We start from the raw sequence: 13,010 nt of genomic DNA on the forward strand, positions 1-13,010 counted from the left end.
CCTTCTCTCTTCAATTCCCCTCTCTGCCTCCCCCCGACCTCTTTTCTTCTCCTCACTTATCTATCACCTTCCCCTGGTGCCCCTCGCCTTCCCTTTCTCCTATGGTCCACTCTCCTCTCCTATCAGATTCCCTCTTCACCAGCCCTTTACCTTTCCCACCAATCACCTCCCAGCTTCTTACTTCATCGGCCTTCCCCACCCAGCTGACTTCACTTATCACCTTCTAGCTTGCACTCTTTCCACTACCTTTACTTTGTTATTCCGGCTTCTCCCCCTTTCCTTTCCAGTCCTGCGAAGGGTTTCAGCCTGAAACATTGAATGGTTATTCATTTCCACAGATGCTACCTGACGTGCTGTGTTCCTCCAGCATTTTCTGTGTGTTGTCTGTAGATAAACTTGCTTTCTCTCTTCTTCAGATCCAATGAAGAGCCTTTGAGCTTAAACATTGACTAGCTTCTCTTTCCGTTGATGTTGCCTCAGTGGCTGAACTCTTTCAGCATTTCTGTTCATAGGCCTAGAGCTGCTGAATGGGTCGTGCCACATTGCTTTAATCTCGGGAAAACAGACTGTTTTGACTTTCCTTTATCAAATGAGATACAGTACGTAACCTGAAGTTGCTGTATGTATCCTACAGAGTCTCTATTTCACAGGGAAATGTGACAGTGAGCCAATAGAATCCTACAACCCTTCATTCAACTGCGCCCTCACTGTTAACAGCTACGTCAACACTATCACAACTGGAACAGAGATGGTGTGGTATTAAGTCTCAAATCAAAATAGTTTTGGGTTGACTGCAAAGAGTTAACTCAGCATAACTTCAATTTTTCACTGAACTAGAGAAAATAGGAAAATAGAAAATCAGCCCACACCTCTAACTGCTATTGAGAAACCAGTGGATATCCAAGGAGGAAATAATGAAGTTCTGATTCAGCTTCTAAATGGTAAAAGCTACCACCTCACTCTTTCCCACTGGGTAGCAATGCCATAGGTCCAAGGTATCTAAAGAATTGCAATCAAACAAAAGTCAGCAGTCAATGTAGCCCAGAAAACACAAGACATTGTTGCAACTGCACGCTGCACAATTTGGATGATTATACAGGGTGGATTCTCTTTATTAAAAGGCAATACTCAGAAATCACCTCACAGACAGACAGTGCTAAAATCAGAGCGGGGCTAGGAATGAGAATTTCTCCGAAATGCTAGTTTCAGGCACAGGTTAACAATGATCATGGGATGTCATACAATATTTAAATTATCCTTCATCTACTGTGGATTAGTCTAGCAGAAATGAATATTCTGCTTCAATGTTGTAAATTCAATGTCATTCATTAGAAAATCTATGTGCTTATACTGTTGTGAGCAAGTTATTGTAATTACCACAGGATTGAGAAGCAGAACGAACTCAAATGATCCAATAATCATTGGAAGGATGCTATGGCAGAACTCAATTAACTTCATTCTATTGTCCAGCATTATGCAGTGCTTTGCACACTTTAGAATTTTGCTAGCTCAGATGAAGACCTAGACTACTTGGATTTCCAGAAGGCATTTGAGAAGGTGCCACATAAAACACTTAACTAGAAGATGAGGATGCATAGAGTTGGGGGTGATGTATTAGCATGGATAGAGGATTGGTTAATCAATAGAAAGCAGAGTTGGGATACATGGGTGTTACGCTGTTTGATAATCAGTGGTGAGCGGGGTGCCGCAGGGGTCAGTGCTGGGCCCACAACTGTTCATGATATACATTAATGATCTGGAAGAGGGTTCTGAGTGTAGTGTATCTAAGTTTGCTGATGATACTAAATTGAGTGGAAAAGCAAATTGTGCAGAAGATACGGTGAGTCTACAGAAAGACATAGATAGGTTAAGTGAGTGGGCAAGGGTCTGGCAGACGGAGTACAATGTTGCTAAATGCAAAGTCATTCACTTTGAAAGGAAACATGGAAGATCAGATTAATATTTAAATGGTAAACAAGTTCAGCATGCTGCTGTGCAGAAGGGCCTGGGGGTCCTTCTGTATGAATCACAAAAGGTTGGTTTGCAGGTGCAGCAGGCTATCAAGGCGGCAAATGAAATGTTGACCTTCATTGCTAGAGGGACTGAATTTAAGAGCAGGGAGGTTATGCTGCAACTACAGTATACAGGGTACTGGTGAGGCTGCACCTGGAGTACTGCGATCAGTTCTGGTCTCCTTACTTGAGGAAGGATATACTGGTTTTGGAGGCAGTGCAGAGGAGGTTCACCAGGTTGATTCCAGAGTTGAGAGGGTTAGGCTATGAGGACAGATTGAGTCACCTGGGACTACATGCTGGAATACAGAAGAATGAGAGGAGATCTTATAGAAACATATAAAATTATGAAAGGGATAGATAAGATGGAGGCAGGAAGTTGTTTCCACTGGTAGGTGATACTAGAATAAGGGGACATAGCCTCAAAATTCAAGGCAGTAAATTCAGGACAGATGAGGAGGAACTGCTTTTCCCAAAGAGTGGTGAATCTCTGGAATTCTCTGCCCAATGAGGCAGTGAAGGCTACCTCAGTAAATATTATTTAAACAAGGTTGGATAGATTTTTTGCATAGTAGGGAAATTAAGGGTTATGGGGGAAAGGCAGGTAGGTGGAGATGAAGTCCATGGTCAGATCAGCCATGAACTTACTGAATGGCGGAACAGGCTTGACGGGCCAGATAGCCTACTCCTGCTCCTGTTTCTTATGTTCTTATGTACTATGAAGCACCAATATTTTAGAATATTTTGTGACAAGTCTGCTAGTGATCAAATATTCTATTTTCTTCTGTTTCCAATGCGCCCACACCTCAGTAACCAGCATCTGCCAATATTTCATTTCACAAATCTAAACTGCAAAACCCAAGGATCAAAACTTAACTTCACAATGATATGCAGTAAGCCACCATTCCCAATTGAACACCAAATGGTTAGTTATGGGCAACCCTGAAAATGCAGCGAATTTTAGGCATGAAGACCATGTGGTATTTATGGAATGCATTATGCTTCAGTCCCACAAAATGAGAGCTAGATTTCTCCTTACAGGTCAATGTTTCAATACTGGGCAGTCAGGCCAAGGTACCAGAAATAGTTATAGAACTTTCCCTAATTATTCCCTGGCAGTGTGCATACAGGGTCAGGGTGGAGCAGGAAGCTGGAGCTGAACTTTGAAACCACGTGCTAACATGTGCACTCAATTCAAGCTACTCTCCGAATGAATGATTGCCATGCAATAATAAGCAAAAGTAGTAGCAAAAATTGAGATATTTAAATAGAATGAGAATTGAAATTGGTTTACTATTGTCAAATGTACAAAGAAAAGTTTGCCTCAAGCTTTTGAAACACTGCTTTGACAATTGCCTAGTTTCAAGAATCAAATAGCAGAAACAAAAAAATGGAGCAAAGAAATAATTCAATAGAAAAAATATAGTGATGGGGCTCTAAATTGCGTATGATCTTCTAGGCCGGTGAAGCAGACACAAGCAACCATGAGAATTGATCCTGGGTCAGACACAAGCAGCCATGAGACTTGATCCTGCGTCACTGTTTTATATTCCATCTGCAAAAGCTAAGAAAGCTTTATTCCAAGAGTCAGTCTCTTGCCCTTGCATCTGAAAAAAGTGAAATCACAGACCAAAGTTCAGGAAGGTTTATCACCATCATTCTCAAACAGGGCACAAAAAAGCACAATGGTAACTCCAAAGGCTGACTGACTGAAATCCCATGTTCATGAATGCACACCCTCACTCTCTCTGAACATAATACTTACATCTGCAAACTTGTGGTTCCTGAAGTGAGATTTGTTGCACTTTAACAGTTGAACAGCAAGGTTACAATCTTGTCGATAGCGCTCCTGTGAAATAAAGAAGAAAAATTCAAAACCAAAGACAGGCAATGTTGCCTTAGACTCAACAATTGACTAGCTGCCTACACCACACACTACAAAGGCCCATCACTCAAACCCCACTTGACAGCACACAACCCCAGATTCAACATCCCCCGACTCTTAGCCCGATATAATTTAAAGTATAAAAAGGAGACCACACTGTCATTCTCGTCTTCAGCAGTCAAACCACATTTCATTGATTGGTTTGTATTTGTTCATGCCTGACTCTAACCTGGAGGAGAGTGGAGGCAAGATCATTGAAAATTAGGGGATTGAGGGCTATGTAAAACTAGTAGATGAAAGGAGCTAAGGCCTGGGAAAGACCAGCCATGATCATGTTCAAAGGTAGAGAAGTATTAAAGGGCCAGGTAACTTACTTCATCTCCACTTAATTGGCAGATTGTTTTACTATTGGACTATAAGACTACTGCCACATGCACCAAGGTACAGTGAAAAAATTGCCTTGTATACCTAAAGACATCTATGTTAGACTATTGCTTACTTTCTACTGCTGTGCTGTCAATACTATAATCCAAGCAAATTCATCGCTAATCTCTTTGACCTGGGGCTCCCTTTGAAAATGAATCCTTGACTTTCTGATCAATAGAGCACAATCTGTAAGGATAGGCAACAACACCTCTGCAACAATGGATCAATCCATTACAATGATGCATTGAGGTAGTACAAGGGGGAACAATAAATGAGTAGAGAATAAAGTGTTACAGTTATAGAGAGTGTAGTGAAGGCAATTAATAAGGTGCAAGATCATAAACAAGATTTAAGATTCAAGTTGTGCATTGCCATTCTTCAAAGCACAAGTGCAAAGAGAACAAAATGATTGTTACTCCAGATCTGATACAGCGTATAAAAAAACCACAATAAGCATAACAAACACAATTTTAAAACAAAATGAATATAAATACTTAAGATTAGCTTACATTTATAAACACAAGAAATTCTGCAGATGTTGTAAATCCAGAGTAACATACACAAAATGTTGGAGGAACTCAGCAGGTCTGGCAGCATCTACGGAAAGGAAGGAGAAGAACCAGAATAAGGAAGGAGGTTGGGGTGGGAGATGGAAAGGTGTACAAGGTAGATGGTGATAGATGAAGATGTCTCTGATTTCCGTTAATTCCTCCCTTTCCTCCTTCAGGCTTCCCTCTTCTCCTCATTTATCCCTCCCTCTGGCACCCTCCTCCTTCTCTTTCTCCCATTATCCACTCTCCTCTCCTATCAGATTCTGTCTTCTTCAGCACTTTACCTTCACTACCCATCACCTCCCAGCTTCCTACTTCATCCCCCCTTTTCCCACCCACCTAGCTATATTCCCCCTCACCTGCCTTCACTTGTCACCTACTAGCTTGTACTCCTTCCCCTCCCTCAACTTTCTTATTTCAGCTTATTCTCCTTCCTTTCCAGTCCTGATGAAGGGTCTTGGCCTGAAATATTGGCTCTTTATTCCTTTCATAGGTTCTGCCTGACCTGCTGAGCTCCCCCAGCATTTCATGTGTGTTATTTTATCTTATATACATAGACTGGTTATACATTAAATGACACAAGGTTAAGGAGAATCAGTACGTAAGGTGGCTGACAGGAAATGAAGTAATAGTGGTGAGTGGGAGTGTGGTGGAGTGGGTTAATGGCTGGTGTTGGTCAGTCTGATGGTTTGGGGGGGTGTGGGAGTAACTGGTTTTGAGAATGGTGGTCCCAGCGTGAATGCTGTGCCACCTCTTCCCTGATGGGAGTGGGGACAAACAATCCATGAGCAGGGTGGGCAGGATCCTTCCTAATATTGCTGGCCTTTTTTCCAGCACCTTTCTGTATATGCTCTATGGCAGGTAGCTTGGTGTCACTGATGCGCTGGGCAGTTTTAACCACCCATTGTAGTGCCCTCCTGTCCACTGCAGTGCAGTTTGCGTACCAGACAGTGATGCAGCATGTCAGGAGGCTCTCATCTGCGCAGCTGTGCAAGGTCATGAGGATTGATGTGCATAGGCCAACTCTCTTAAGCCTCCTCAGAAAATAGAGATAGATTGTGAAGTCAATGACCCATCTTACCAAATGAGGGAACCATTCAATAGCCACATCGGGAAGTATGTGCTTTCAGGCTTTCATATCTTTAATTTGATGGAATGAGGAAGTCCAAGGTATGTAAGCTCTTAAATAATGATGGTTGCTTTACCAAGGCAATGAGAAGTGCAGACACAGTCCATGGAAGAATGACCAGTTTCCATGATGTGCTGAGATGTGTGCCCACCATTCTCTGCAGTTTCTTGCAGTCATGGTCAGAGAGCTGGACAGGATGTTTTCTAAGGTGGATTGATAAGAATCAGAGAGGGTCAAAGACTTATCAAATTTCTTTAGCCTCCTGAGGAAGTGGAGGTACTGGTGAACTTTCTTAGCCATGACGTCAACGTGATTGGACCAGACAGGCTATTTGGTGATGTTCACTCCTTCGAATTTGAATCTTTCAATGCCAACACTGTTGATGTAAACAGGAGCACGTGCACTGCAACACCTTTCCTGAAGTCAAAGAATTTTTTTTTTGTTTTGCTGACATTGTGAGAAAATTGTTATGACATAAATGTCACTTTCTTCTTCCTATACTCCCACTCATCGTTACTTGAGATACATTCCATACAATGGTATTACCTGCACACTTGTAGATAGAGTTGGAGCAGAATCTGGCCATGCAACTATGACTGTACATATAGGTAGTACAGTAGAGGGCTGAAGATGCCGCCTTGTGGGGCACTAGTGTTGAGCATAATTGTGGCAGCGCTGATGTTGCTTATCCTTACAGACTGTGGTGTGTTGGTTAGAAAGTCAAGGATCCACTTGCAAAGAGAAGCATTGAGTCCCAGCTCTAGGAGTTTGGTGATGAGTTTGCTTGGAACTATAGTATTAAAAGATGAGCTGTGGTCAATAAACAATAGTCTAATGTAGGAGTTTTTAGTGTCCAGATGGTCCAGAGATGAATGCAGGGCCAGAGAGAATGGCATCCCAAATAATCCTGTTTTGGCAGTTAGTGAATTACAGTAGGGTGAGGTTGTCTGTGAGGCTGGAGTTAATGTATGCCATGACCAACCTCTCAAAACACCTCATGATGGTTGACGTCAGAAGCACTGGTTGGTAAATATCAAGTCAAATCACCTTGTGTTTTTATAGGTACTGGGATGATAGTGGTCTTCTCAAATCAGATAAGAACATCAGACTGAAATACAGATCGGTTGAAAACTTTTGCAAATATCCCCATCAACTGATCTATGCAGAACCTAAGGGTTTGACTAGGAACACTTCTGGACCAGATGGTTGCCTCAGATTCACTCCCTACACAACTGATCTTACATCCACAATGGTGACTATAGGTACAGGTACATTGGAGGTGGATGGGGCGGGTAGTTAGATCTCATGCCGTATGGTTGGCTCAATGCTTTACAGTACAGGTAACCCGGGTTCAAATCCCACCACTGCCTGTGAGGAGTTTGTACATTCTCCTCGTGACCACATGGGTTTCCTCCAGGTGCTCTGGTTTCCTCCCACAATCCAAAGACATACCAGTTGGTAGGTTAATTGGTGATTAGGCTAGTATTAAATCGGAGGATTGCTAGGCGGCATGGCTGGAAGGGCCTTATTCCTCACTGTATCTCTATCAACCAATTAATAAAATTTTAAGGTGCAGAGAGCTTCTACTGTACCACCCTCTAAGACGATAAATTTCAGATCCAAACCATTCAAGCCACTGTCTCAGATCTGAAATGTTGATAACTTCCCTTTCTGCAGATGTTGCTTGACTTGATGAGTTTTATCTACATATGACTTCAGGTCTATACCCCAGACTTCATTACCTCTCCAATAAGGGAAATAGCTCTTCCCTATTTATTCTACCTCGGCCACACATAGTTTATTCATCCAAGAAAATGACTGTTCAGCCTCAGGACCCTTCATCAGGCCCCAAACCTGAATGTTAATCATTTCTCTTACCACTGATGACACTTGACCTGCTGAACTTCTACAGCATTCCCAATTTTATTTCAATTTTTTGGCATCAGTAGTTATTTTTTTCTGATGTTCTTTACAGTCTCTACAACCTTTCTCACTGTAAAATCTTTTCAGCCCTGGCCAAATCCTCAAATATCCATTGCAATCACCTTTCCTTTAATGTGATCAGAAAAGAACACCATCCTGAAGTAGAAATTTAACCAGTATTCTCTATAGTTCCAGCATAACCTCCTTGCTTTCATAATTTTATTTGAGACAAAAGAGACTGCAAATGATTGAATTTGAAGCAACAATCTACTGAAAGAATTCAGCGAGTCAAGCAGCATCCTTGGGAGGAAAGGAACTATCGATGTTTTACGGCCAAAACTATGCAATGATGATTCAGGGCTTCAATTCTACTCCTCCAACAGATGCTGCTCAACCAACTGAGTTCTTCCACCAGTTTTTGTTGCATTATATTTTTATTCCCTCAAATATAGGAAACCATCTTTCACATCTATCAAGTTTATTAACCTGTGCCCTGGCCCAATGAAGGAGCCTTGCAAGGAGCCATCCCTCTATCTGATATTGAGCCCCTCTCAGTGCCAAGGCTTTTCTCCTTCCCCAAAATACCAACATTTCACACCCCCATAGCAATGAGGCTCTTCCCTCTGCCTCCACCTTGGCACCAACTCCCAGTCCCAAGCACGTCAATGGCCTTGACAGTGATTTCTTCAAGCTCATCTACAGAAACAGCTTAATTTCTACCTTTAATGTCTTTTTCCTTTTCAAGATGAATGGGGTTTCGTCGAAGACCCTGACCTAGAGCTACCTCAAATTTTGGTTCTTTACAGTGTTGGGACCCATTCCCAGGACTCACCCACCAGCTGTTTTTCAATATCCAAGCATGCGTCCCAGAAGACGAGCACACCTTTGGGGTTCCAAGGCTTAGCGGCCCTGGGGATGAGCTGATTCTATGCTGGTTCTGCTGACTGAAGTGTCATGGGAGAAAACAGAATATCGGGAACAACGGACTGGCTGTTGGGGGCTCTGTACTCAAATTGCGCTCGCTCACTCTCGCTGGTGGTGGAGTTTGCTATCAATTCTAGAGTCCAAGATCTTGGAAAAAAGCAGCACGGCAAACTTTAACACTGTAATGAAACGAGTTGTTTTGTTATGTTGCCCCTCTTGCTGAGTGACACCTCTGTCCCTTTATTAGGGAGAGAGAGAGCCTGAGAAATGTCGAATTATCCGGGGAACAATTAGTTTTTGTTGTACTGTAGACCATGGTCTTGTTCAGAGGCTTTGCTATTGCTTGCTTGGTGTTTTTTTTTTGCTGAAGTGGGGGAGAGGGAGTGTTGCTTTGCTGCTGCTTATGCGAGGAAGGGGGGAATGGAGGGCTTTCGGGTTCTAACGTTTTTACTATCACTTGTTCTTTGGGGCATTATTCTGTTTTCGTGGATGTCTGTGAACAATAAGAATTTCAGTTTGTATTGGTATACATCTTGTTCAAGATGGTGCTACCAAAGGGGCATGACAGCTAACAAGGTTTGAAAGCAAAGGAATTTGATAAAAAAAAACTTTTTTAACTAAATTGTGGTAAACTATCATTGCAAACAATGAAAGAGTGAGTGAGGGCAAAGTGAACTCGATAGACATGCTCTGCTGGCATGCTACACAATCGACGCACTTGGAGTTGGAGTCGTGGAGTCATGCTAGTTGGACTGGATAGGGAGAAGACAGCACAGTGGAGTTCCAATGCCCATCCAACTTACACAGGTGCAAGGGTGGATTGCTCTAAGCACCAAGCCAATTCGGCAAGGTCAAGAACGGCCTCGTCAGCAGCAAAATCTAAGTATGAAGCGAATCACCAGGCGGCGTGTTCAAAACCCAGAGCGATATGCCACGGCGAGGCCCAAGCCCTAATGCAAGATACAATATGCTGTTTGGACAATCTAAACACCGATAGACTGGGAAGGCAGGGTGTTGAGTATCAGGCAAGGTTGGATTGCTCTAAACGCTGAGTCAATTTGGAGAGGTTGAGAATGCTTCCCCAGCAGCGAAATCTAGGCCCAGAGTGATTTGTCGCAATGGGGCCCCGTTCCTAGTGTAAGGTTCAGACAATTTAAACACCGACCTAGATAGTCTGGGGCTCCTCTCTCCACATGCGAGAGGTGTGAGACTGCCCTGGCTGCCATGTTTTGTGTCTACGAACTTTGTGGCAACTTGCCTGCCAATACAATGAACTGAATTCCAAGGCTTTGGGCCTACTCCGAGTTGCTCTGAGGATTTGTATCTAAGACTTCAACTTAGCTCGGAATGTTGTTGCTGTTGTTTGCTTCTTTGTTTGCATGATTTGTTTAGTATTTTTCCTCTTTCTCTGTGGGCACTGGGGTTGGTTTTATTTATTTTAAATGGGTTCTTTCGGGTTCCTTCATTTGCACTGCCTGATAAGCAAACAAATCTCAAGGTTGAATAATTTATATATTCTTTGAAAATAAATGCACTTTAAACATTCTCTGATATTAAATGGAAATATTGAAGTCCTAGTCACAACCCCAAGCATGAGTCTCAGACCAAACATGAGACCGTGTCACAGTCCTCCAATCCAACACTGAGCTTCAATCCCAAAACCAAGCCCAACAACAAACCTGCCCAGAGTCCAGCCCATCCAACACACAGTCCAAGGAAAGCCCTAATGTACCTTATCTCAGCACCAAAAGTGGCTTACTAGTGTTAGGGTTAATGTTAGGGTTAATTCGAGACTGCCATTACAGGTCAGGAGTGGCTCACGTAATATTAGGAGGCCGGAATGCGAGGGAGGGGGGAAGCAAAACTGGGGATTCCGCTACACCGAAACTACTAGTGTCACGCGATTCAGTAAACAAAAGAAACAGGTAACTCGTGAGTGTATGGCATCGGGCCAATAAGATGGACACAAGTGCCCAATATTACCTAATATGTAGCGGGGGGTTGTGCTGGGGGGGAAAGGGATATAAATAAGAGCAGATTGTAAGGGGAAGTCGGAACGCGCCTTCTCCAGCGACTCCGTGGATTCGCTGTGCCAGTTACGAATTCTGCAATAAAGCCACGTTTCATTATAATCAGGTGTCGGTTGTCTCTCTTCCTAAACGAACACAGGGCAGAATTTCAAGCCCAACACTAGGAAAAGGTAATTAAAACACCAACACCTGGCAATGGAGTTGAGCTCCACTAAAGAATTATCTATATCTGCACTTCTTGGCTCTGCACTCCCTAGCAGTCTGCCCAGATCAATAGCTAACCCTCTGGTTAGACACACTTTGCGTATATGGGCTCAGTTCAGGAAATGCTATGGTTTCCAGGGGTTTTCCGTTTCTAGCCCTGTCGCACATAATCACCTTTTTTTAACCTACTACATATGATTCAGCATTCCATGTTTGGTACAGGAAGGGCATTAGACATTTTGAAGATCTCTTCATTAATAATCGCTTCACTTCTTTTCAGCAGCTCTCCGTTAAGTTCAACCTGCCTAACGCTCACTTTTTCAGATATCTCCAAATCCGACACTTTACTGGTCCTTTAATTCCTAACTTTCCTGAAATGCCTGCGAAAAATGCTATGGACCTATTTCTTTCCATTAATCCACTAGGTAAAGGTTTAATTTCAATTATCCGAGATAAACTAGCAGCCTTACGACGAGCCCCTGTGGATAAAATTAAAATGGCCTGGGAGCAAGATTTAAATATCTCCTTATCCGAGGAGAGCTGGGACTCAGTTCTCAAATCGGTTAACTCAACCTCCCTTTGTGCTCGCCATTGCCTCTTACAGTTTAAGATTGTTCATAGAGCCCATATGTCTAAATCTAAACTATCTCGATTCTACCCTGGCATTAGTCCACTCTGTGATAAATGCAAGAGGGGCGTGGCCTCTCTCATCCATATGTACTGGTTCTGTCCTAGCTTGGAGAAATTCTGGAAAGATGTCTTCACTACATTATCGGGTATTCTGAATCAGCACCTAGAACCTAACCCCTTAATTGCTCTGTTCGGTTTCTGGGGCGAGACAGATTTATGTCTGGGTCCGACCAAATGCCGAATACTATCCTTTGCCTCTCTCCTGGCGAGACGCTTGATCCTCCTTAGATGGAGAGATGTTGCCCCGCCCACTCATGCGCAATGGCTTAACGACATTATGGCCTGCTTGGACCTCGAAAAAATTCATTATTCAGTTCTTAATTCGGATCTAAAGTTCCATAAGGTCTGGGGACCTTTTATCGAGTACTTTCATAACCTTCCTCTTGACTAGGGTTTTTTTTTCTCTTCTTTTCGGTCCCTTGCTTTCAGCTCCCTTTTTTTTCTGGTAGTAGGCATTATTATCCTCTGTTGCTAAGTGTATTCACAGTCTGGGAGTTTGACTGTCCGGACTTATACTCGTTATACTGTGTGGTGGTTGGTCTGGAGTTGTTTTTTTTCTTGTGTTTTGGGGCTTGGGGAGGACACCAAGCTCACTTGTCTTTAATTTAGGTGCTTTTTTGTTAAATTCTCTTCCTTTGTAGCATATTGTTATTGTATGCTTAATCTTGCACTGTATTAATGCTCCTCATTGGGATTTGGGGATTTTAATTTTGTACAATGTTTTGAAAAACTAATAAAAAAATTAATAAAAAAAACACCAACACCATATCCCACCAAAAATTCATCAGTAAAAAAATACAAGTCCAGTTCTCTCAGCCCCAGACCCAGTCCCAAAACTCAAAGCCAAATCCCCACCAGACCCAAACACAGTCTAGATCCAGCCGCAGTCCACTCACCAACTCTCACATACTGAGCATTTCTGAGCACTATAACCCAGACCCAGCAGCTCACATGGTACTTACTGGATGAAGCATGTCAACACTAACTGAAGACTGGTTAATACACACAATGCAAAGAGATCAAATGAATCCGTCTTTTTCAGGCTAAACGGATGTAACTGAAAGAGTGCCAAGGATTGGTCCTTGCCCTCAACTATTAACTGTATGGTTTAATGATTTGGAGAGGCAAGAGTGCAAGATATCCAAACTTGTTGATGATACAAATATAGGTTATGAGGTTATTTTGACACTGTAAAAGGATACAGATAGAAACATAGAAAACCTATAGCACAATACA

The 13,010-nt window shown here is 42.7% G+C and overlaps 1 protein-coding gene across 5 annotated transcripts in view; it reads right to left on the reverse strand.

Moving 5' to 3' along the window:
• The window catches only part of tjap1 (tight junction associated protein 1 (peripheral)), a 180,187-nt gene that overhangs the window by 15,254 nt on the left and 151,923 nt on the right, over window positions 1–13,010 (reverse strand). For all 5 annotated transcript variants that reach the window (XM_073056210.1, XM_073056209.1, XM_073056207.1 and 2 more), the window contains one exon: window positions 3,778–3,861. In XM_073056210.1, the coding sequence (XP_072912311.1) occupies window positions 3,778–3,861 (84 nt within the window). The remainder of the gene's footprint in view (window positions 1–3,777; window positions 3,862–13,010) is intronic.

The sequence above is a fragment of the Hemitrygon akajei genome, chromosome 9 (genome assembly GCF_048418815.1).
Source record: "Hemitrygon akajei chromosome 9, sHemAka1.3, whole genome shotgun sequence".
Classification (NCBI taxonomy): Eukaryota; Metazoa; Chordata; class Chondrichthyes; order Myliobatiformes; family Dasyatidae; genus Hemitrygon; species Hemitrygon akajei.